The sequence below is a fragment of the Acomys russatus genome, chromosome 24, assembly GCF_903995435.1.
Source record: "Acomys russatus chromosome 24, mAcoRus1.1, whole genome shotgun sequence".
Lineage (NCBI taxonomy): Eukaryota > Metazoa > Chordata > Mammalia > Rodentia > Muridae > Acomys > Acomys russatus.
This window is the reverse complement of record NC_067160.1, coordinates 25923035-25949273: the sequence shown is the minus strand read 5'-3', so window position 1 is coordinate 25949273 and position 26239 is coordinate 25923035. Positions and strand designations below refer to the sequence as shown.

At 42.7% G+C, this 26239-nt stretch overlaps 1 protein-coding gene across 2 annotated transcripts in view; it reads right to left on the bottom strand.

The window, feature by feature from the left end:
- Positions 1-26239, bottom strand: part of Ly75 (lymphocyte antigen 75) — a 129033-nt gene that overhangs the window by 56813 nt on the left and 45981 nt on the right. For both annotated transcript variants that reach the window (XM_051166114.1, XM_051166113.1), the window contains exons 15-28: positions 24493-24561; positions 20370-20488; positions 18849-18880; positions 18102-18277; positions 16873-16940; positions 16507-16586; positions 14692-14831; positions 12701-12806; positions 12078-12238; positions 9153-9282; positions 6460-6686; positions 5437-5602; positions 3443-3610; positions 1341-1457 (exon numbers count right to left, since the gene is read on the bottom strand). In XM_051166114.1, the coding sequence (XP_051022071.1) occupies positions 1341-1457; positions 3443-3610; positions 5437-5602; positions 6460-6686; positions 9153-9282; positions 12078-12238; positions 12701-12806; positions 14692-14831; positions 16507-16586; positions 16873-16940; positions 18102-18277; positions 18849-18880; positions 20370-20488; positions 24493-24561 (1759 nt within the window). The remainder of the gene's footprint in view (positions 1-1340; positions 1458-3442; positions 3611-5436; positions 5603-6459; positions 6687-9152; positions 9283-12077; positions 12239-12700; positions 12807-14691; positions 14832-16506; positions 16587-16872; positions 16941-18101; positions 18278-18848; positions 18881-20369; positions 20489-24492; positions 24562-26239) is intronic.

Here is a 26239-nt window from a genome sequence, read left to right as displayed (position 1 = left end):
TGTGATCTGGTGCCCTCTTCTGGTCTGCAGATGTACATGCAGGCAGAGCACTGTATACATAATACATAAATAAATAAAAAAGAATTAGACTTAAACTCCACTTGCCATTTATTTGAAAGACCTTTATACTGTACATTCTTCAGATGACCATACATTTTAATAAAAGAAACTTGTTAGCTATACATTTGATAAAAGAAGTTAGGGCAACTTAATACAACTCTTCGGATCTGAAAATGTTTTCATAGAACTAAGTTAGCATATAAGACAATGGCTTCATTAGGTCGTCTTCATGCACTCTGTCCCCCTGGTCCACTCTTTGTTGCCCTCCCTCCCTCCCCCATACAACAGTCTCTTTCTGTTTTCATGTCATATGTATTCCATTCCCAGAGGGTACAATTCAAGTGTTTACGCCCGAGTTTGATCTCTTCTGCTCTGTCCGACCCTTTCCAGGAGAACACACACCCTCTCATCTTACATGTCTACTTATCCAGGCTGACCTCTGGGTAAAACAGCCTTTGCCTGGGAGTGCCCAGCCTGGGGTAAGCCCAAGAGAGGGCAAGGAGAGACAGAAGTGCATGGCCTGCTGGGACCAGGCCCGGAGCTGCTCTTTTTTAGCAGGTGTATTGCTTCTTTGTTTGCTCTACTGCAACTAGGCTGCTTGGTCTACCAACGTGTCCCATCTGGATTCTTCTCTTTTGGGAGCTCAAGAGCCATGACTACTGCTAGAGCAGAGAAGAGAAGAAACGCCAGAGCCCTGCACAACGTGCCTCCAGGCTGACTTCCCTCCCTAACTTCAAGACCCCCAGAACTTCAGGACACCTCTGATTTCCCTCCTATACTGTTCTCGCGTACACTGTATTAGACACGGGGTCCTAAGGTTTGCCCGTATCAGTGATATTTTGGAGACATGGTATTTGATCCAAACTTCAAACATCCTACCCCACTGTTAGACTAAGAGGCTCATTGTTCTGTTGTGTGCCATGCACATACTCTAAGATAATGCTATAAACCCAAAGGGGCAGCATCAGTAGACATGGGACCCTGGGTTTGCGCTTCCTACACAGTAACAGTGGGAACCCAGGTGGAAGTGTGGTCATCTCTAACTAGTCTTGAGCTGCCAGAAGGAAGAGTGGAGATGGGACGTTACTCTCCACCGTATAAGTCTAAGGCACGGGGTAGCTAAGCAGAGCCACAACAACCTCCCTGGTGTTATTACACACTGTGTCACGTCTCCAGCACATGTTGGTGCATCAACAAACACGTTCTTTAGAGCACCGCACTTTGCAGTTTGACGCACAGGTTATAGGGAAGTGCTAAGAGCAGCCCGAGGTCCCACTTACTTTCGTAGGTTATTCCTAACATGACCCATGAGGCGATATAGTTGAAGTACAGAAGCTGCTCCACAACGAAATCATTCTCTTCTTCATTTCGAATACTTAGTATATGCGCTTTTGGATCTGTCAAGGTAAAGACGCCAACTTTAATAACCATTTTATACAGAAGACTCTCTTTTGCCTGAAAGTACCAGGAAGTTCTACTTCCCAGTTTTATGTCTTTAAAACTTGGATAGTATTGAAATACTAGAAAGACACGCGCGCGCACACACACACACACACACACACACACACACACACACACACACACACACACACAATCGGCTTACTGAGATGACAGATTGTGCAGTGTTCAAACACTCTAATGTACATCTGGACCCACAGGATGTGATGAGCTTGGTAGCTGAGCAGAAAACTTCAGGCATCCACTTCACATTTCCTTCATTTAACACTCACTTTCCGATGGCACAAATCTACATGCTATTAATGGAATCTGCTAAAGACTACCCCGAAATAAACAAAACCTTTGTATGATTTTTAAATTAAAATATGGTTACGTCATTTCCCCCTAAGCCTCTTCGTGAGCTATAACAAGACAGGCCTGATTGTTCCTTAGACACTATTGCTCCGTTAGAGTTTAAGGTCATTTGTTGTAAAATGAGTTGCTCAGAAAAAAACCAAGGGGGGGGGGTCTCCCAGAAAAAGTGCACACAGATAAGAAAACATCTGGAAACACCAATACAAACTAAGTTAAGCTAGCTCATTTATGTCAATATTTCCTTTTCAAATTGTTGTTTTTATTTTATATTTTATTATTGAAAATAGATTTTTTTTTCTTCATGCAATACATCCTGATCATGGTTTCTCTTTCCTCTACTCTCTCCCTCCCAGATCCTCCACACCTCCCCTCCCATTTGGATACAACTCTATTCTGTCTCTCATTAGAAAACAAGAAGGAATTATTTATCTAAGGGATAATAATAAAATGAAACATAATAAGATAAAACAAAAACAGACAGAAGGAACCCCCCCCCCAAAAAAAAAGGCACAAGAAAGAGACCCATGCATTTGAATGCTCAGAGATCCCATAAAACCAGGAGCCATAATATATACACAAAAGACCTACAGGGTAAAAATAAAAAATATAAAATAACCATAATTTTAAAAAAAGAATAAAAAGGGCCGGGTGGTGGTGGCGCATGCCTTTAGTCCCAGTGCTTGGGAGGCAAAGGCAGGCAGATTGCTGTGAGTTCAAGGCCAGCCTAGTCTACAAAGTGAGTCCAGGACAGCCAAGGCTACACAGAGAAACCCTGTCTCAAAAAACCAAACCAAACCAAACTAAAACCAAAAAACCCACCCCCAAAAAAGAATGAAAAGAAAAAGCCCTGGAGCCTCCAAAGATGCAGTGGAGTTGGTTTTCTGTTGGTCGTCTATTTAGGGCATATACCCTGCCTTTAAGAGCAGTTTGCTTTCCCGGTGAGACTCCATTGGAGAAAACTAAATTCTCTCAGCAAGTGGTTATCAATTGGAGATAGCTTCTGGGTGAGGGATGGGGGGATGTGTCACTTCTCCTTTCAGCTCTAGGATCCCGTCAGGCCCTGTGCATGCTGCCTCAGTCTCTCTGAGTTCATATGTTGTGCCAGGTACTTGGATACAAGAGAGTAGTGTTTCTCAAGCCTTATTCTACCTTTAAAAAAAAATAAAAATCCCTATTAAAACAAATGCTCTTCAGACACAACACACTTTGGAGGATAACACCAAGATCCTTTCTATAGGAACTTCGCACAAAGATTATAGTTCCTTCTGTTCCTCATTCAAAAGAGTCACAGACCCTCTGGGTTTTACTGAAAAGTGCTCCAGGTCTGAGAGCTCGAAGTGCACAAAGTCAATACCCTTTGACCTTGGATCTGATTGGTGGTGTAAGCTCCTTGCCAATCAGGGTGGCCTGTTTCACGTCAGTCCATCTACTCTGCCTCACAACCAGCTCTCCACTCTCTAGTGAGAGAATGAGGAGAGGCGTTGCCAACGCTACTTGGGAATCGTTATTACAGGGGACGGAAAAGGCGAGCATGTCACAACACACGGCGGTGACAGGAGGATATACTCACGCAGTTTCTGGCACATAGACTGCACTTCCTTCTGTGTGACTGTCTTATGTCTGTTCTTTGTTATCATGAAATTGTAGCAAGAGTTCTGAAACGGTACCCATGGGGTGCTCTGCACCGGAGACGGACATTTAGTCCCGTCAGATGGTTTGACCTCCTTAGCAGTCTCATCTAGGAAGAGAGATAATGGTGAGAATTCTAATTTCAGATGTAAATGTTAAATCCTGTTCGCAGTCATTAGACTTGATTTGTGGGAACCATGCAGGAAGAGAGGAAGTAACAGCCTGGTGATGCCTGTCCTGTTTACACGCGAATATCGAGTCAAGTATGCTGGCTTTCCGTGGTGAGGAAATTATCGGACATAATTTTCTTACTCCTGCTGTGGAGTGGAGGAGTGTAAAAAATGAGGTGTTTTTAGGTGACATGAGTTTCTGCCTTCCTGCATAATATTAAATGTCAAGAGCCAGGAGCCTCCCCAGAGGAATGTTATAAACATACTAATTAACAATAGGCCTCTGGCCATAACGATGAGATCCACTCTCGCCTTTCCACTTACTGATATCTCTAACTTTAATGAAGTCACTTTAGCGAAATGGTTATTCCATTAACAAAGTTAAACAGATATCATTAAAAACATGGCCTCCAAATATAGGTATGCTGAAATCAAAATAAATCAGACAGATTTCCCATGGCGCCGAGGCATTTTCCTCCCACTTTGCAACAAACCTCTTTGTCTTGGGAATAGCGCTCTTGCTACCACAAACACACAACTGTGGGTCCCTGATCGGGCTGAAGATTGCATACCTGACTCAGGCTGAGCTTGAAAGTGGGGTTTGGAAACCATTAACTTACCTCCAGATACAGGCAGAAGTGAAAGGTGCAGAGCAGCCACGGGTTCACTATATTGCACAGAGGGTAGCATGTTCACAAGGGGTGGAACGCAGACACAGAGAGATAGAACGGACAGGAACAGAGCGCATCTCTGGGTTTCTGTTTTCTTGTTAGTGTTGAGGGGTTTTGATTGTTTTATTTTTGTGTTTTGAGACTGGGTCTTGCTATGTAGCCTTGGCCGGCCTGAAGTTTGCTATGTAGACCAGGCTGGCCTCACACTCACGGAGGCTTGAGCCTTGCGAGGTCTGAGTTTCTGAAGCTCGCGTTGGGTGGTTCAGTTCTCTGCCCTTGTTTGCGGGGCAGATTCTAAACTCCCTCTTAACACAAGCTGCCTCAAGTGTGTTGCTGCTCTTTATTTCAACTGAGTCTTTGTTTGGTTTTGAGACAGGGGCTTGCCTGGTAGCTCAGGCTTGGCTAGGCTTTGCTGATCATCTGCTCTACCTCTGAATGCTGGGATTAAAGGTCTGTGCCACTGTGCCTGGGACTTTGAACAGTGGCTTACGATGTTAGTTGGCAGTGTGAAGAATTAATTAAGAAAGAGTTCCCATAAGTTAGTTTTGTGAGTATATATAAATAAAAATATATGTAAAACGAGGCTGAGTGGCAATGGGGCTGTATATGTGAATCAACATTTCTAGCAGATATAAAAATGCAAAAAAAAGATAAGACAATTTATAATCAATAATTCCAATGAGTACAAATGTTTGCACCAAAAGTCTTATTTAAAAAAAAAAAAAAATGACATGATGGAAGTTGGAGATGGCTCTCTGGCTAAGAGATGTCTGCTCTCCTAGAGGGCCTGGCATGATTCCCAGCACCTACATGGTGGCTCACAACATCTGTGACTCTAGTTCCAGGGATCTGACGCCCTCTTCTGACTTCCATGGATACCAGGCATGCACTGGGTGCACAGATACACATGCTGCCAAAACACCCATACACATAATAAAATAATAAAAACAATTCTTTTAAAAAGGAAAAAAAAAAAAGGGCATGATAATGATTTCCTTATACTCCGCAAATAAGATTTGCAAAACCAAATGGACAGAATTCCACTACTCGTGGGATGAATACTTTAAGAACGGAAACACGTGGAATTCACATACTTCCTGGATAGTAGCAAATGGCACCCGGTTGGTTATCATCACAGTCAGCTGTTTTCCAGAATCCATCTGTGTCTAATATCACACAGTCATCAAGTTGCTCGTTGCTTCCAGCCCAGTTACTAAAATGAAGATGTTTCCCATCTGACCAACCAAAGTTGAGTTCATCCTATGAGGTGTAGAAATTCATTTCAGAGACAATGTTCACATTACCTTCTTTATATTATTTTAACCCACAAGATTAAATGATTGTTAGTTGCACTTTATACCTTGTTAAGCATGGTCTTAAGTGTTCGAATCCTTGTGACAACCCTCTGAGAGGGGCATGGGTCCCACCATCACCCTTTCACAGGTCAGGAGATAATGAGTGCAGTGCTGGGACCCTGATTCAAGCTCTCAGACCCTAGACACTATAGATGTAAATATGGCGCTGTGCTGTCCACAGATATTAGAACTCTTTGTTGGAAACCAGAAAGCTAAGATGGACTGAGGACCACAATCTGCATTGGAGTTCTCTGGAGACAACATGGCGTACTGTAGAGAACAGAATGGAAGGTACCCATCTGGTTGCGAACCACGGTTCAATCACTTATGAGCTTTTGACTTATGGGCCTGACCCTCCAACTTTCTAGTTGCCCCACCTGTGAATTGGCTGTGACACAAGACGAGGCAAGTGTAAAATGCGTAACCAGCAGCAAGCTGGCACACGGAGCTTTCTTCCTGCTAACTTTCAACGCGTTACCACAGACAACCCTACTGGAGTCCTCTTCTCATTTTTGGTTGAGGACACCTGACAACTTCTGATTCTAGCTCGGATGACAAAGATTAACAAAAAAAGAGAAGTGCTCAATGAGTCATACCCACTAGAGTATTTTTTAAAGATCCAAATCCGTATGCCATTGTGTGTCAAAAGGAAACTGACATAAAAATAGACATAGGTGGAACTAACTGCATACGGCTTTAAGATGCCGCTGTGCTCTTTCTCTTGGTCTACACGAGGAGCCACTGTGGGAGCGGGAGACTCACATCTTGGCTGGAGAGTCCGATCCAGAAGGAGGTGTTGCTCAGGGTGGCCTGCACGGCAAGGAAGGCCTGCTGGTACGGGTCTGTGATGCTCACGAGCCGCATGCTCTCCTTCAGACACTCCTTCAGAGCACCATGCCAAGTCAGAGGCTTCGAGATGAATTTGTACAGGTTATTGAGATATCTCACAGTTTCTGAGGTGTTCTTCTGACGCTGGCTGTCTTCAGTTTCTATTTGTAAAAGAAAATAGTAACAGTTCCTCCCATACATACGCCAAGTCACGGAGGGATGTCGGGTTTTCAGAGTTCATCTCTTACTAGTTTAGGTCAGGCATTACTTGCCTATTTATTTTAGGCTTTTTTGTTGTTGTTGTTGTTGTTGAGAGATTTAGCTATATCTTGCTGAATGGCTTGGGTGAAATGACTTGTAACTTCTCATTCTGAAACCAGGACACTTTTGTTTAGTTGTTCTCTCTCTCTCTCTCTCTCTCTCTCTCTCTCTCTCTCTCTCTCTCTCTCTCTCTCTCTCTCTCTGTCTCTCTCTCTTAGCTTTTCAAGACAGGATTTTTCTGTCATGGACTCTGCCTCCCGAGTGCTGGGATTACAGGTGTGCACCACCACTGCCCGGCTAGTTGCTCTCATTTGGGGGGAGAAAACATAAAAGTCTCCAGCAGTAAGATCATCATTTCATGTTGGTGCCAAGCACCTCTTCTGTGTGAACTATTTTGCCAGGAAAAGTATTTAAGAGTGTCCCTTAATGATATCTATATTACCCTCACCACCTGAAAGGTCAGGGACTCAAAGACTGTAAAAGCATGGGGCTGGGGAGGACAGCAACGAAGCAGTGTCTTTGGGACATGGCGGGACTGCTGAGCTTACGGACTCCCAGCAGCTGGGGTGCCTGTAGGAGACCTGCACAAGACATTTTAAGTACAGCTTGGGAAGGGGTTCACAAGTCCCAGCCCCCAAATCAGGACCTATGAGCAACTGAAGATTCCTGTGGAGGTCAGTTAGGTTTTTTTTTTAGAGAGGGTGGCTTCTGGTAGGGTCTCCAGGCTCCAGTGATGCTCCACAGCCAGGACTTTACAGCAGCACAAATTGGGCTCAATAGGCAATTAAAAAAACAAAAAAGGACTCGAAATTTTGAGAGAGGGTAGGGCGGTAAGGATGGATGAGGAAGGAGTTAGGAGAGAAATGGAGAGGGGCGTGAATAGAATCAAAATGCATTGTATAGAATTTTCAAAGAATCAATAAAACTAATTTTTAAAAGTGTCTCCTTCCAGAATTTTAAACTGGCAGAGCTACCGTGAAAAAAATTTGCAAAGCCACTTACAAGAGGGTATATTTGGCATACACACACACACACACACACACGCACACACACACACACACACGGTATATACTGTCTTAGGGTTCTTATCTGAATAAGAAAGTGTAGGATAAAGGGCAAAGATTAATTTTGCAAGAAAAGCTTTGCTAAGGTACATGAAATATGTGCTTACGGTTCTCATTATGTAGCAAAGACTTTTATTTAAACACTTGTTAAAAACTTAGTAAGGTCAATTAAAAATAATGCAATGTATTTTTTAAAAACTGCGTGGTTTCTATTTAAATGTTTTCTCCCTCACCATGTAGCTCTGGATGTCCTGAAACTCACTATGTAGACCAAGCTGGCCTTGAATTTACAGAGATTCACCTTTCTCTGGCTCCCAAGTACTGAGATTAAAAGAATGTGCCACGACACCCCGTGTGGGTGGTTTCTACCTTTGAAGTGCATATTTTATCATATTTTGACTACGGAAAGACACAGACTGCTTGTTGTACGTACTGCTTCCTACCATTTCTGTCAGCTAAATTTAACAGCTTGTGCACAGTCCTGAACTCTTCCTCACATAAAAACTAAAGCCTGCAAAGTGTCTGAGTAGGAAGAACATTCAACCATAGCTCACTAGAGTATTGAACTATGACTTTCATTAGACAACTATTAACATGGCCCACCATAGTCCTAATTTTTATATTTAACCGTGTGTTTAAATTTTAAATATAAAAATATTGAATTTTATATTAGCTACGATGATACGTGAAAAAAAATCACAGTCCTCATGTGATGATCTACTTTACTGTGTCGATGTGAGCTTGTCTATGCTAAAAATGTACACTACATAATTATAAAATTATATGAATTCATCTGTAAGACTTTTGGCAAAAGGAACCGTATGTGTCTAACAACAAAAAGTACAGTAGCTATCTAGGTGACAGTTGATACTGTGAGGGCTCAAGTTACATTTCAAGTTTTAATTACTGTGCTTAAGAGATCTATAAAATCAAATGCCCCTAAACTGTAAGCACCGCGTGTCCAAGGACAGACAGCTTCCTGGAATGCTGAGGCCTGTTCATGTAGGACACTGCATGCTTTCACTTCCATAGACAATGTAGGTTGCCCCAACTACAAGGATGTCATTGATCACATGCTGGTGGGAGGTACACAGGGAGGAAGCACACCTGGACTTATGCTTGCTCCTCTTGGACAAAGGTAGGACACCGATAGTTCATGTTTTGGGGGCTATTCTTTGGGGATCCCGGGTGTGGACCCGGCCAGTGTCCATCTTCCTGATCACTATTTAAATAAGCTCGCTTCAAAATTGGCTCATAAACTGTGGTGGGGATCTTATTTTTGCCTCATGGAATTAGCAATACCTGAGTACTTCTGACAGAGAGACAGAGAGTGGCGTTCGGAGCAGGAGGTAAAGTTCCAGGTCCCAGTCAGCGGTGACTGTCTGAGATTGAGAATCAAGGCACAGTGGTAGTGAGACTCTTCATCAAAAAACTAAAGAGAAAAGCAAACGTTAGTGCAGTTGTGGAATGCTTGCAAGAACATTTTGGATTTTAAAATGGTATTTATTTTTCCTCCATACAAACCAACCAACGAACAAAACAAACCCACCAACCAAACAAAATACAAAACAAGAAACAAAAAACAAACCAAAACAAAACAAAAACCCTAGAGACAAAACAACAACAACAACAACAACAACAACAACAACAACAACACCCAAAACAACTCAGGAAAGTAACTTACCATGGAATTTCTAAAGACCAACAACAAAACCGTGACAAGCATTCAGGCATAGAAAAAGGCAATTAACTTTAGAAAATAAAAGAATGTTAACATAGATAGACACACATACTTTTAAACAGACAAAGAAAACCTCTTAGAAGTAAGACAAAAACAACTGCAGGAATTCTAGACTCTCTGAGGTCAGTCTTGATAACCCAAGTAAGCAAACTATGATTAATTAATTCAATTACTGATGAGGATACTTTTCTGGGTGTACCTGTTCAGGTGGATGCTCATGGGCGTGTGTGGGGATGCATACGCCTGGTGTTGGGGGGTTGAGGTTGGGTTTTTTTTCCTCAGCTGCTTCCACTCAGCTGGACTAGCTGGAGGGCAAGACGCAGGACTTTCCCCTCTGTCTGCCTCCCCAGTGCTGGGATATGGCCTTGTGCTACGACACTTGTCATTTATGTGGGTTTGGGCATCAATTTATGTCCTCCAGTTTGTGTGGTAAGAGCCTTACCCTCTGAGACATCTTTGCAGTTCCTTTATAAACATTTTAGGATGATAAACTGTACTACATACTAGAAAATTCACCTTGAAAATTTTCTCCTACATTATTTGTTATAGAACCTTTGTATTAAGCTAAAATCACTGAGATGCAGTTCTATCACTAACATTATTCAGCACGGTTTGTTGTTGTTGTTTTTCCCCCCAAGACAGGGTTTCTCTGTGTAGTCTTGGCTGTCCTGGACTCATTTTGTAGACCAGGCTAGCCTTGAACTCAAGAGATCTGCCAGACTGCCTCCCTAATGCTGGGATTAAAGGTGTGCACCATGGTGGGAGGCCAGGCTTTAAAAATCTAATGCTTCTTCCTGATTGAATAATGAAACAGAACTATCTTGTAATCTCAGCACTCAAGAGGCAGAGGCAGGCAGATCTCTGTGAGTTTGAGGTGAGCCTGTTCTACAAAGAAAGTCCAGGAAACCCTGTCTTGGAAAACCAAAAAAATAAAAAATAAAAAAAATGAATAAAAAAAAAAAAGAAAGAAAAGAAAATATGAAACACACCCATAACAGAATGCTACACCTCAGAGTCATCAGAATGTTACAACAAAATCTTGCAGAGAAGTCTGCTAACCCCCAGATGAAGTTGCCCATTTTTGGGAGTCCTAGCAGGTGTAGTAAGTATGACATGAAGGTGAGAGCAGTGGCTACAGTGACTACAGGGCCACAGTTTCCTGCAGATTATAAACGACCTAATTAGGAATCCCCAGAGGAGCCACTGACAAAATCTTGAATCGTGGTGAGAGATGTAGTGAGACGGATGCTGTGCAGGTTACAAGGCTCACTGTGAAGTAGTGGATTTAGATTCACCTGCAAATCTGCCGAAGCCTCTATGAAGCAGTGGCCGTTAGTCCCAGCACTCGGAGGCAGAGGCTGGCGGGTCGGTGAATTTGATGCCAACCCTGTTCCAGGACAGCCAGGGTTGGTTACACAGAGAAACTCTGTGTTGAAAAAAACAAAAACAAAAGACTGCAGAGGAGTGTCTCTCTATCTAAAGGAGAAAGACTCACCCTGAATGCTGTACTATGTCACACACTGATGGCCTATACCTTATGAAAGGTATAATTACTATATTTTTATAAAATTGCTGTCAACATCGTACCTTCTTCCCCTGAATAGTGCCTTATTCCCACTAATGAGAACATAGACTAGAAATTAAATCTCTGCCATCTTCACATGTTTTGCTTTTTGAGATAGGTGTGTGTGTGTGTGTGTGTGTGTGTGTGTGTATGTGTGTGTGTGTGTAGTCCTGGCACTCACTCTGTGGACTAGGCCAGCCTCAGAGCTCTGCGTCACTACGCCCAGCTTCTCACATGTGGCTCTTCAAGAGAGATGAGCACGGATCATGGTTCTGGCTTTTCATCTTGAGACAGTGAGGATGAGCATCACATCTGGCTACTCACAAACACCATGAAGTAAGTGACAGGGAACCCGGGCTACTATGTAGATGGGGCCGCCCCCACCCGAAGGCTGTGGTTCTCACAGCTCTACTGAGCTGCACTTCACCTACTTGGCACATGCAGTCAGGAGCTTAGAGTGTGTGTGCAGCATCCTACAACCATCACATGGATGTTGGATGATTTTCACGTATCTAAAAAGAAGCCCCGCACCCCACAGCATCGCCCTTCCTTCCAGCATCCTTAGCCTTTGGAAACCATGCTTTAGCTTTCTTAATCTGCCCATTTGGAGCATTTCATATAAAGGGAACTGCGCTATTCCTTAATTTTTGGGACAGAATGGTCTGGTCTCAAATTTACTATGTAGATGAGAGTGACTGACCTGCCGGCCCTCCTGCCCTTATCTCCCAAGAGCTAGGATAACAGGCATGCGCCATGTTGCTTGGTTCCCATAGTGCTGGAGACCAAACCCCAAGATCTGGGCATCCTTGGCAAGCACTCCATTGAGCTATATCCCCAGTTCTGGGGCTACTGTTCCATATCTAGTCATTTATGGCGCTCAAGGCTTTCCCAGCGCTAAACAGGTGACTGAAGTGGAACTCACGTTTGTTGGTATACTCAGCCTCCGACCAGCCAGCAGTGGGTGGAAGTTGCTATATGTCAGCTCTCTGCCATCTGTCCACTTGTTTATCCTTTCGTAGGCGGTCCATTGCAGACCAATCCATAAACTGGCTTCCATTTCCGGAAGCAAAGATATAATAAAATCTGTTAGAAAGAACATTTTAAAGCAGCAGTTAGGGCAAGAGAGATGCATGGCCCTGACCCCCTGAGTTAGAGTTTCAGAGCCTACACAGAGGTGAGGAAGGATGGATTCCTTCTTGCATATTCTCTGATCTTCACATGTGTGCATGTGAGCGCACACACACACACACACCCAAATAAATAAATAAATAAATAAATAAATAAATAAACAAACAATGCAAAAAAGGTAGAAAAGCATTTGGACTATCTATAGCCTTTTGCTTTCTCTATGGAAGAGTAGTTTAATTACATTTTTAAAATTTTAATTCCCCACAGCCTTCCAAAGTCAGACTAAAACAAGGCTCCAAGCAGTGAGCCCTCACCACACCATGCTGTGCTGAGGCTCTGAGTTTGATTCTCGGCATTACAACAAACAAACAAGCAAACGAACGGGCACCGCGCTCGCTCTCCCAGAAGTCCTGGTACCTTGTTCACTCCGGCTCAGCACGGAAGGCAGGGTGCCACCATAGGAATGGCAAGTGCTACTTGCTTGAGAAAACGTAACTGGCTCAGACTTGACCTTTAAAAAGCACTGTAAACAGAGACACATATGAAGCATTAGGTGCAGACACCATAAAGCCACACAAGCAGAACCTGCCTTATCTTTTGGGGTGCCGCTGTCAGTCTGTGAGATAGAAATGCACAAAAGCACTACCATACGATTTTAAATTTATAATTTGGGGGTGGGGTGGGGGTTTTGAGACAGGATTTCCTCTGTGCTCTGTAGACCAGGTTGGCCTTAAACTCACAGAGACCCACCTGCCTCTGCCTCCCCGAGTGCTGGGATAAAGATGTGCACTACCAAACCTGGCTCATATTTATGTTTTTTGTTTGCTTGTTTGTTTTTGGCTCTGGACTCACTTTGTAGACCAGGCTGGCCTCAAATTCATGCACTACCATGACCATCAAATGTATACCTTTAATGTAAATGTATGATGAACAATCTTCAAGTAATTACTTGGTTTTGTTTGTTTGTTTGTTTTTGTTTTTTTGAGACAGGATTTCTCTGTGTAGCCTTGGCTATCCTGGACTTGCTTTGCAGACCAGGCTGGCCTTGAGCTCACAGCGATCCACCTGCCTCTGCCTCCCGGGTGCTGGGATTAAAGGCGTGCGCCACCACCGTGCGCTATTACTTGTATTTTAAAAATGTCTCAGTTATTGTGTTTCTTACTCGTTATGCAGTTTCTGTACTCAGTTAACCATCTCTTTATTTCATGTAATTCTCAAAACAAATGAGAAAATTAGGCACAGGGAAGGAAAGCAACTTGCCCCGTAAGCAAAGCAACTACAAAGCAGTGGAGTGGGCATTCTGATTGTGTTCTATCTGATAGCAAACCTGGCTCTTAGTCACTACTTCCTGTCATTGAATATATATCTTTTCTTCTGGCTAGCACATTTTAATTCAAGTTTACATCACTATGCAAATTAGCTCAGTTCCAGCACCTTGGAAGAATTAAACATTTTACCCTGTTTCTTTTTCAAGTCAAAATGCGGCTGGAAGCTGCCCCTACCCTCAAACCCAGAAGTCAAAATGGCCCCAGCTTCATGACAGATGCTTCCACTGTCAAATACGTCTCCTCCTTTCCCTGTGATGACCGACAATTTCCAGTGGAATAGTATGTCTCAGGTAGTGTTCCCTGAACCATTCTATAATGATCAGCCATCTTACAGACTGCATGGTTCAATGAAGTTGGGCCACAAGCAAAGTCACTGGGTGATTTCCAGAAGCAGCCCCCCGAAGGACTTCCTTGAGCCCCAACATATAAGCACAGTGTTGAGGATGCAGGGCAGAATTAAGGAGCTTGCTGCTGCTGAAGACTTTGTGAGATCTTCACACGGGCCTGGCCCATACCCCTTTACACTTCTAAGTGAGAGAATAAGTGTGCTAACATTTGGTGGCAGTTTCTTCCCAGAAGCCCCACGAAGCTGTAATACATGCACACAGCAACGTGGTCCACGTATCCCAAAGGGGCAGGCACAGAACTTGCAAGTCCCCAGACCTATTGCATCCCGTGTAGGCAAAATCATGGATAAGTATTTTGTAGCACATCTGTGGTCCCTGACCTAAGCTGACTGATAGAGGCTACTTGGATTTTGTCCTTTAGGGGGAAAAAGAAAGCAGCAGCCTTCAGTGGTGTCAGTTTCCTCAGGCTGTGAGGTTAGCTGCGACTGTTCAGCGCATTGCAAGGCACTGGCAGATCAACGTCAGCAGCTTTGGTGTTGGGAATAGAACACAAAGACCTGTAGGCATCACTACTCTTTGAGAAGAATTTGTCACTGCGTGTGTCTCTGGTAGAAGAGGACATGTGGGAGGCCCTCTCAGAGAAGTGTCTGAATGGGCTGCCCTTCTACCACAGGCCATACAAGCAGGATGCAAGCAACCGTGGTTTGCACAGTGCAGTAATCCTCTTTTTTACCTTATTCCGAAAAGGAATCCAATTCCCAGTGCACTGTACTTTAGCTGCGGCATCTGGACTGTATTTCTCTAGTGAAGACACATTATACTTTTCACAGATGAAGGGCAACTTGGCATTACAGTCTGCTCGTTTGCTTAAGTCTGAAAAAGGAGAGCCAGAAGTGGGATGGTGAGAATTTTTTTACCTATTGCATTTAAAAATATTTTTAATTTATTAATGATATTTTAAATACTGATTACATATCAGAATGATAGGAATTCATACATTTCAAGTCACATAGGACATTTAAAAATTAATTTTGCCACAGTTTCTTTACACCTCTTTTCAGTGTGACACGAAGAAAATCCCTTCAAGGTGTGTGGGATGGCCCTAGTTTGGATAGCTTTGGACTGACAGGAGGGCAGTGTCAGCGCAAACATGGAGTTACCATTCACCATGACAAGTTGAACAGCCCTGTCATGTTTCTCAGATATGAGTCTGAATGAAGATCTTCTGCCTTAATTTTAAAAATGATTTTATTGGACTATTTGGTTGAAAAAAAGTCAATTTCTTTTTAAAGATGTAATTGAAAGGTAATGTACAGAGAAAGGAACTTGGCAGATTTGGAGATCAAGCTATAGGTTTGATAGGCCATGAAAAAGACCATGAAGGGAGGTGTTCGGTGAAGACTCATTCTTATCAGTTAGGGTAAGGGACCATCCCCAAGGCCACACAGGGTTCTGCGAGTCCAGACCCTATATTCCCTACACCATCCTAGTGCTAAACAAACAGGACAGGGCCTGTCTAAAGGCTCTTGTTGAAAGGAATGAGAAGGTGTTCTATGGGCAGCAGGAAAGAGTTCTTCGATCGACTAGTCACGTCTGCAGTGGAAAAGTATTGGAAGCATACTGTGCTGTACTTGTCAGCCTGTTAGGCAGGACCTGCTTTGCTCTTTTTTTAAAATTAATTTTTATATATACATTATCACACCTATATAAAATAACTACATATAGGAAAAAGAACCACAGAACATTAAGGAATTACATTCATAGTGGTTTGGCTGTTTGTGCATTTTTATTTTTTATTATTATTATTATCATCATCAACATCATCATTATTGGTTTTTTTCCCCGAGACAGGGTTTCTCTGTGTAGCCTTGGCTGTTCTGGACTCACTTTGTAGACCAGGCTGGCCTCGAGCTCACAGCGATCCACCTGCCTCTGCCTCCCGAGTGCTGGGATTAAAGGCGGGTGCGCCACTATGCCCGGCTGTCTGTGCATTTTTAAAACAACTTCCAATAAAGATGGGCTCCTTCTTTATCATAGAGTTTTGGTGCTAGGGATGGTCTGAAGTCCACCCTCAGCCACAAGAAAGGCTTGTTAAAGCAGTCATTCCTGACAGTTAGAATATATTCCCGATCTTTATGAGTCATTTCTACCTCTCCTGTTATTCATACCAAAAGGTTATAGGACAGTGATACTGCCTGAAAATATTACGCATTTGGTAAAATGACCTAAGAATGACGGCATAAAACAGGAGAAGCATCGGCAGGGATTTCTTAGAAGCAGGCACGGAGCTACTGCCTGTTCACCATTGCAAATTTACCTACCTGCTTATCGATCATGAAAGGGCTTAAAGGTTAAAAAAATAAACAAAACCCTAAAATATCCACATTGGAAAGGGTTTTGATTTGGGATTTGAGCTACTGTCATCAGTGGGTATAGTCAGAAGAAAGCACTGCACATTCACTCACAAGGAAGACAGGTTAAGGCAGTGGCTAAATCTGAAGCCCACACACTACATGATCAACACTGAAGAGTCATAATAAAAGTTTACCAAGAAGCCACGTCTTGGCTGACATGTGCACGCACTCATCTCCAAACGTCATGGGAAAATGGTGCCACAGGGGTCGTGAGCTGAAAGGAAGTAAGCGATGTGAGAACGAGCAACGGAACTGCATGGCCTATGGATTTTCCTTACTCTAAACTATTGTAGTTATCATTTTAATGTTAACATTATTGCTTTCATACCACTTTTTCGATACCAACTCATAAAGAAGCTTGGTTTCTCACATGAATGTTACACTGTTTAGTAGTAGTAATCTCCCACCCCCCACGCCCCGCCCCCACCCCCACACAACGGGACCAGGACTACTTCCTCCGTGGGAAATTGATGGAGTTTGGCATCCAAGGTGTTACATACTGCAGGAAGTACTGGTCGATTGGGTTCTCACTCGTTTTGACCCACCACTTCTGCTCATCGCCCGATATCTGGAGAGAAAGCACACAGCCGTCCTTACACGTGCGGGGTCTTCCAGGAGACCTTCCCTTTACATAGTCTGTTCTACTGTAACCACAGATGATGAGACTCTCTAAACACTCCATCACTTGGACTCAAAGATATATATACCCCAGGACCTTTCATTACAAAAAAGAATTGGACATATCTTTTTTTTTTGTACTTGTAGGTCCTATTTTGGATACAGAAAAAGACTGCTGTAATCATATCCATATATATTTGGATCAATGTCTTAATTGGGCATATAGTATAGTTAATTACAATTTTAAAAACAATACTAGCTTTCTTCCTAAAAGCTTTTTTTGTTTTTGTTTTTGTTTTTGTTTTTGTTTTTTTTCAATACAGGGTTTCTCTGTGTAGGCTTGGCTGTCCTGGACTCCTTTTGTAGACCAGGCTGGCCTCGAGCTCACAGTGATCTGCTTGCCTCTGTCTCCCGAGTGGCTGGGATTAAAGGCGGGTGCCACCACACCTGGCTCTAAAAGCTATTTTGAAACTTAATTTTATTTTTAAATTTAATTTTCTACTAGTAGAAACAGAAAGTTAACTATTGAGTTAAAGAGAACATGATAAAGAATAAGGGTTTTTTATTCTCTCTATGGATACATAGCTACCTAGTTGTGAAGCAAATTGTATTTTATGTGAGTATTTAGTCTCCCCCCCCTCTCTCCCTGTATCCTTCCCTTCTCCCTTGTCCTCTCTCCCTCTACTCCTTCTCTGTCTGTCTGTCTTACTATATAGTTCAGGCTGCTCTGGCCTCAAATTCACAATTTTCCTGTCCCAGTCTCCCAAGTGCTGAGATTATAGACATATACTGCCATGCATGGCTAAGATTTGGGTTTTATAGACGTTAGAAATGTTTTAGTGAAATAAATGTAAATATAAGGAATGAAAATGCATTTGTTGGGTTGGAGTGATGGCTCAGCAGTTAAGAGCACTGGCTGCTCTTCCAAAAGACCTAGGTTCGATTCCCAGCACCCACACCGGAGCTCACCACCTGCTGTTCTAGGGGACAGCGCCCTCTTCTGACCACTGTACATACTGCATAAACATACAACAGACATACTTAGGCAAATACCCATATACATAAAATAAAAGTAAACAAAATCTCAAAAAACTGCATTTGCTTAAATTACATTTGCTAGTTTGTTTCTGATAGCTTTTAGTCCTGTAAAAGATGTTATCGTGGCAAGAAAGCTGTGGTTGCTTGCACAGTGGAGGACAGCCTCTTCGTAGTTTAAGTGGGGATCGGCAACAAACCAGTATTCACTTCCTTCGATTATAACTGGGGGCCCATGAATCCCAGGGCGATCTAAAGAAGGAAAGAGTTACAACTGTGACATCAGACAATACGACTGAACACTCAAAATGAGTCATGTGTCATAATCACTGCCTTACAGATAAGTGGCCCCTGAAAGGCCTGCTGGCTCCCAGCCCAGGATTTTACTGGTGGATGGAAGACCTATTAAGAGGTAGGACCCAATCAGAAGTCTGAATATGCTGAACTGTGTCTTTGAAGGTGCACTGTGACCCGGTACCTTCTTTTTCTCTTTCACTGTCCAGCCACCACAAGGCGAGCAATTTATTACCTCCCATCTCCCGGACACAGGACCTCTTGTATTACTACAGACCAAAATGCCCTTTTTTTTAGAAATGTTAATTTAACACGGTAACTCACTAAATTCCTGGCTCTCCAGTGGCTGGCATCCCTGTCCTCAGAGAAGGAAAGCCTATCTCTGTTACCTCAGCCCACCCACATACCTCTGCTGCTGGCAGGCATCTCACTTGAGGATGTGAGAAAAAGCCAGCAATTGATAACAAACTACATGCATTCTTCAAAAAAGATGCAAGTCACTTGGGCTAAATTTTGGTGCTCAACTTACCTGGGTTATACCAGTCTGGAATTTGGGGAGTGCTACCTGTATAAGGAAGAGAGCAATGGCTTATGGTTAGGACTGGATTACAAAGCGTGCGTCCTATAAAAGGAGCCACGGAGTTACTGTGAGGCATTGTCGAGGTTGGGGGGTTGGGGGTGTGCGGGGCGGGGAGGGGACTGGGAGGGTTGTTCGTTTTGGATCAAACATTTTCATGCTGAGTTTGGTACATTTGAGTGGAGTTTTCCAGGGTTTACGCCAATGCTTGCTTTAGTGCTTATCCTTTAAAAGGCAGGCCAATTAAACTTTAAGTATTTCTAGTAGTTTAGCACTGGAAACATAGTTCAGTGGTAAGGCACTTGCCTTGCATCTTCAAGGTCATGGGTCCAATCCTCATTATGAGAACAGAAAGACTTCCTAGCTGTCTTTTACTTTGTATTAAGGAAGTCACAAAGAACATACGGCCATCAATTAGAAAGCGAAAGTAGGAAAGGATGATTCTGTAGCCATTACACACATGCACCAGAGGATGTATGGCACGGACCACACTGCGTCTAATGGCATCTGAGTATCTAGTCTGTAAACGTGGGGTGGATTTCTACCAGTTCCCAAGATGGTAGTGGAATTGGCTCTTTTGAGAAGATTAAAACAAAGCTGAGAGGAAAATAAAAATGTCGTTCAGGATTTCTGAACAGAAATGAGAACTATGCTATGCCCCATAGCATTCTGGGCTTTGGGACTGGGTGGGCCAGTATCCAGATGTCTGAACACACCTTGCTTTTGCCACACTGTGCATCAGATGCTTGATTCCATGAGCCTCCAGTTCCTGCTCTGTAAGAGAGTGTCTGGACTCACAAAGGCTGTGACGATCACACGATTGTCCCTAAGGGGCACCCGGACAATGGTCCCCACAGAACTCCAGTGGTTCCCACCCCATTTTCATATCAGCTGCAGGTACACTGATTTCAAATAAATGTGTAATTTGGTTCATTTTAGAAATTATAGGGTAAATGTGTTGATCCTAATTTCATGTGGTCTTGGTACCTAAGTCATCAGCAATCCTTCCTCAGAGCATTGCCTACACATCAAGTGTGTTTGGTTTTCTCTTTGAGACAGCTCTCTTCATTTTTGGATAATTTTCACCAATAGTGCAGTTAAATAGACACCAACAGACAGTTAAAACTGTACGTGGTTTCTTGTTTTTAATCTTGTCAATAACTGGGTGTCTCTATGTAGCCCAGGCTGACATCTGAGTCTGACAATCTTGTCTGAGCTCCTGAGTGCTGGGGTGTACAGGTGTGAACCTCCATGCTCCCTCCACTTTCTCATCATTGCAGGCTTTGCTGCCATTTTAACTGGCTTCTTGAATTTGGATTTATATAAAGTATTAGCATCTTGGAGTTCACTGAAAATTGCTTCTAAGTTTTACAAGAACCCGAGAGAATTTGATTTCTTCATTATTGCGTCATTCTTCCCAGCATACCTTCCAGCCCAGCATTTGCAGTGTTAAAGGTTGAGAAAAGCAGTAACTTGCCTTTTGGAATCTGACACACCCATTCAAGTTTTGCATCACAGGCAAAAGGCTTCAAATAAGCAAATCTTTTCTCATCGTAGAGAAACCGGCTTCTTTGCCAATGCCTTTCAGGTACCTAAAGGATGAAGAAGATGGCAGAATATGCTAAAACAGCTGCATTTCTTTCCAAACACTGTAAGCCATGGCCTCCATCTCTACTTTAGTTCCAGCACTTACCATACAAAATGAACAGATGAAGGAATGGAATGTTTTATTATTATTATTATTATTATTATTATTATTATTATTATTATTATTATTATTATTATTATTATTATTATTATTATTTTGGTTTTTCGAGACAGGGTTTCTCTGTGTAGCTTAGGCTATCCTGAACTCACAGCGATCCACCTGCCTCTGCCTCTCGAGTGCTGGGATTAAAGGCATGCACCACCACACCCAGCAAGAATGGAATGTTTAAATAGTGACAGCGTGGGCTGGAGTTTTCCAAGAGACAAAGGAAACATAAGTTTACACTTATGTCCAAAATGCTAATTGTTATTTTTTGTTGGCATGAAACCTTAGACTTAATAATTTTTCTTTTTAAAACTACAATAAGGACTTTTTCCTTGTGAGTATTCATTGTACTGTGTTGCAGAAGGCCATTTTTAAAAATGCTGGTATATATTATATGCTGAGCATCTTGCACTTTTCAAGTTTAGGAGAGACTAAAGTGGAAACAGGCATTTAGTTGCATCATCTCCAAGCCAGACCATCACAGAGAAGATCAGAAAGTGACAGAGACTCCTGGGCCCAACAGCCCAGGCTCCGGCTTTGGTGTTGCTGTCCCACTTCTAGGATGTGTAATTATGACCCATCTAAGCACATGTTCAGGATGGGAAAGGAGCATTGAAGGCACGAGCTCAGAGGAACCTCCATTGCTTTCACAATTCCTTATCTCTTAAGGTCAGATTTATGGGTATTGTGCACCAGGCTGGGTTCCCCCCTGATGCTGGTTGTATCAGCGTCCCTTTTATCCACTGATTTTATTTTATTTTTATTTTTTAAAGATTTTACTTATTTATTATTAAGTATCCAGTGCTCTGTCTGAATGTACACCTGCACACCAGAAGAGGCCATCAGATCACATTATAGCTAACTGTGAGCCACCATGTAGTTGCTGGGAATTGAACTCATGACCTATGGAAGAGCAGTCAGTGCTCTTAACCACTGAGCCGTCTCTCCAGCCCTTAAAACTTATGTTGAGGTGTATGTACCTTTCAAATACAGTTTCTTGTATCCATGTACTAAACAATTCTGAAAGCTACATCAGCTTCTCTGAGACTTTTGCCTGCTCTGAGTTGTAAATCCTTTGAGATGAACCAATGATGGAACAGGTGACTACAAGAAGAGTTACCCTGAATACAGTCTTCTTTCCATTTTACTTTGCATCCGTCTTACATTTCTAGCCTTTCTTGGGTCATGGAGCGAAGGTGCCACACACATCTCCTCATCCCCTGTTTTCTTTTACTTTTTGTGGTTTCCTCAAAACTACTTCTTGGCCTTTTGATTTTTAAAAACATTCAGTTTCCCTCTTTCAAAATTCACTCTCTAGACTTCAACTTACTGTAGGGTATGCCTTATATCTATGCTGGTTGGATTTGAACTATTTAACCATAATATTGCATATCCTTTGAAGGACATTGCTTCTTCTGCCCTTTTCATTTCTTTTCCTTTCTTTCTTCCTTCTTTCCTCTCCCTCCCCTTCCCCTTCCTCCTCTTTCTCCTCTTCATCTTTGTCTTCCTCCTTCTTTCAATACAGAGTGTCCTCGGCTGTCCTGAACTCACTTTGTAGACCAGGCTGGCCTCGAACTCACAGAGGTCTGCCTACCTTTGCCTCCAGAGTGCTGGGATTAAAGGCACACCTGGCATTCTGCCTGTTTCTAGAAATGACTTGTCACAAAGTGTAGGAAGCAGAGGAAGGCCTGAGTGAGCCAAGTCCTGAGGGAATGTGTGCTGTTGACATGGGCAGTTATGTCAAGGACTCCAAAGCCTTCCCAGGGGATATGAATGTAGGGATTGTTTTGTGCAGAAAATGTCCACTATAGCTTTCTCCCCTGGAAATTTACAGCCTGAGGATTACTGACTACAGAGACAGCTCCTACTGAGATTAGCTGAGCCTGTCTCCTTGATCACCTGTAGGTAACAGCTACACCTCTCAGGTCAACTCTATATAATAAACATGGTGAACTTCTAGGGAGCTGTGGTTCCTCCAGCAGAGACCCCAGCCTTCTTCATCCTAGCTTTTTTTTTACGATTTTATTTATTGTATATGAGTGCTTTATCTGCAGAAGAGGGCATCAGATCACACTCTAGATGATTGTGAGCCACCATGTGGTTGCTGGGAATTGAACTCAGGACCTCTGAAAAAGTAGATGATGTTCTTAACCACTGAGCCATCTCTCCAGCTCCCCTGACCCTAGCTTTTCTGTATATCTGTCTTTTCTTCATTCCTTCACCACCTTGGCCAGGTCCAGCCCTGGAGATGTGCTAGCATGTGGCAAAAGAGCACAGTGGTGAAATATTCTGGACCCGGACATGGGTGGGTTTAGGACTTACTTCTGACACCTTTAAGTTGAAATTTCTTTCCCAACTTCATGACTATGGTAACAGTGCCTACTTCACAAGGCTGTGCGCCTATGAAGTAAAATAGTGTGTACATCAGTGCCTGGTTCATAAAGGATCCATAACTAACTATTGATGTCACCATCATGACACCACTGTCATTTTCATTCTGACAAAACCCACTTCGTTGCATCTATCTTCTCATATGCCTATTGTAGCCTTTACCTTGTGGCACCAGAGCATATTTAATTGTCTATCTCTTGCTATGCTGGAATCTTTTTGTTTGTTTGTTTGTTTGTTTTGTTTTGTTTTCCGAGACCGGGTTTCTCTGTGTAGCCTTGGCTCTCCTGGACTCACTTTGTAGACCAGGCTGGCTTCGAATTCACAGCGATCCACCTGCCTCTGCCTCCTGAGTGCTGGAATTACAGGTGCGCTCCACTGCGCCGGGCTATGCTGGAGTCTTTGATACCTTCTAGTGCCTTGATGAACCTCCCAGATACATCACTTATAAAATGGATAGACAAATGGATTCTGTAAAAGAAGCCTAATGTGTTTGTGATATTTTCCTATCCTAACTTCTGTATCTCAAGTATGTGTGCATATATATACATATATATGTGTATACATACACACAAACACATACATACATACATACAAATATATATAAATTTTCTTCACACTCTTGGCTCACATTCACAATCTTGGCTTGCATTGCACTTTCCCAGTTTTGAAAACATCTTGTTGCTATCAAAACCAAACCAAACCAAACCAACCAACCAAAACCCCCCACAAAAGCACAAGCACCTTAACTTGACAGCAATCTAATTCCCCAACATCGTTTTTTCAAAATTAACTTAATTATATGCATATGGGTGCTCTGCCTACATGTATGTTTGTGTACCACCTGAGTGGCCCTCCTGGAACTAGAGCTAGGATGGCTGTGAGGTGTCATGTGGAAACCCAGGTCCCCTGGAAGAGCAGTCAGCATGCTAAATCATGGTGCCATCTCCCATCCCCCAAGTATTGTTTGTAATGTAGTACCACTGTCAATCATCATGCCGTCCCTCGTATTCTTGCACTATTGTCCATTAGAAAGCCTATCCTCTTGCCCCTGCACAAACTATCCATCCTTGGAAACCAAGGTCGAATCCCCACTCCTTCTGCACAGATCTTAGCGATAACTTCCTCTTTCAACCTCTCCTTGGCTTTCAGCCCACTCTTGAAGCGTCTTACCCCATGAAGATAAAGCTATGTATTTTGAATGAGTTTTAATTTTTCAAATTAAGTGAAAGTCAGATTGCTTTAGCATGTTTCTCATGGCACCTGGCATCACACTCCATGAACAAAAGATATTCCAAGGATATTTTCCTGCCCATACATGGTGCCAGGTTTGTGTGTGGTGCTGAGGGTCGAGCCCAAGGGCCTCACACAGGTTTAGCATACACTCTGCCACTGAGCTCTGACCTCAGTCCTTGGATTTTATTTTTAATGTTGATTTTCCAGTATGGTACTGACCTTGACAGCAGCACAGTCTCTGATGTCATAATCCTGTTGAAACTCCAGCTCCATGATGACAGTAGACACCTGCAAAGAGATGTCAGCTTTGAGAACGTAAGGCTGATATGACACTTGCGAATTCCATGTAACTTAGGCAGCTTTAATAATTCAAGCATGCTCATTCGCCACAGAGATAATGCATTTTCATACTTCACGTTCTGAAAGATCTGGATGCCAAGCCACAGAAGGACTTAGGAGCTGCTGGGATGGCTTTAGTTTCCCACCAGGTAAGTCACAGTCTTGGAAGTGGGGTATTACTGCGGTGTTACGTCACCTCGGGAGCCAGAATCAACAGCTCGAAAGGGACTTTTTAGTCTTTTGAGATGCTGGGGATTTGATCGATTAATTCCTGCCTGGACTCTGACATTTAGCTAGGACACAGAATGAACTAACACGAGCAACACAGGGCAAATGATGACTCTCTGGGAAATGGACACTTAGAAATGTCACATAGAACCTCTTTAGAAACGGTGAACATGGGCAGTATTATTTGAGGATTTAAAAAAAAAAACTTTGTCTATTTTGCTTAATACAGATGCTTTCTTCCTTATATAACTAATGCTTTTAGATGATAAAAGTAAATATTTTTACATTATTAATTGATAATAGAAATAAACACAAAGTAAGCCAAAATAAAATCTTTGGAAAAATAGTTTGTACTCTCTAAAGATTACCAGGATATCTGTAAATCTTCAATTTTTTTTGAACTCTATATAGAGAAACTAAACATACAAGCCTTTAAAAAGTAAGAATAAATGGAGTGAGTGAGACGGCTCAGTAGGTGATGGTGCCTGCTGCCAAGACTGATGGCCTGAGTTCCATTTCCAGAATGCACTTGGTGGAAAGAAAGAACTTACTCCTGAAAGTTGTCTGCAGGCCTCCACTGCCCACCCTGCCCCCGCAACACACTAAATAAATAAAGTAAAAATAAATAAATAAAAATAAGATGAATATTTTGTTTCTTTTCACATCATGTAAGTAAATCTGTTTCTATTTCAAAACATGTGCATGTAAATAGTTCTAATGATGTTATGGTGTGTAAGTGGATTTTCTGTCTTTTTAATTGAGGTAAAATTGCTTATGTGTTGGAGGTTGGTCTGATGTATTTTGATGCTAACTACTGCTTGCTATCTCTGTGACCCACTTTGCCTAAGAGCCTAACCTGTTTGACCAATAAAAGGCCATCACACCTGGGCAGAGCAAATGGGATAGGCATGGCTAAGGTTCCTGGGCTTGGGGGAGGGGGGAGGGAGAGAGACTCTTGGGAGGAAGGGAGACTGGGAGGAGAGGATAGGAGAAAAGGTTGCACCATCACGGGTTAGGTGCAGGAGAAGCACATGGCTGGCATGGATGGAGGATTTCGCCCAGATGAAGAACATTAGCAAGTACATGGGATTATGGATGGGAGGTAGCTTGATAGAAATTATTAGAAGCAGAAGGCATGGGATTGGGGCAGGTAGAGGATACCTGCCCCACTATGGGAAGCAGGTTAGGGGATTAATACCTGCCCTGCCCCAGGTTAACTAAGGCTATTTTAAAATATAACCGGTATTTGTGTCTTGATTGATTGCTAGCAGGTTAGAAAATACTGCCATAATAATAATTATAGGCCTGATAATAAACATTACTAGGCCATACTGGTAAAATAACTGCAACTCTTACGTCCTTATGATGTTTTACAGTGTACATACTTAGAACATACACA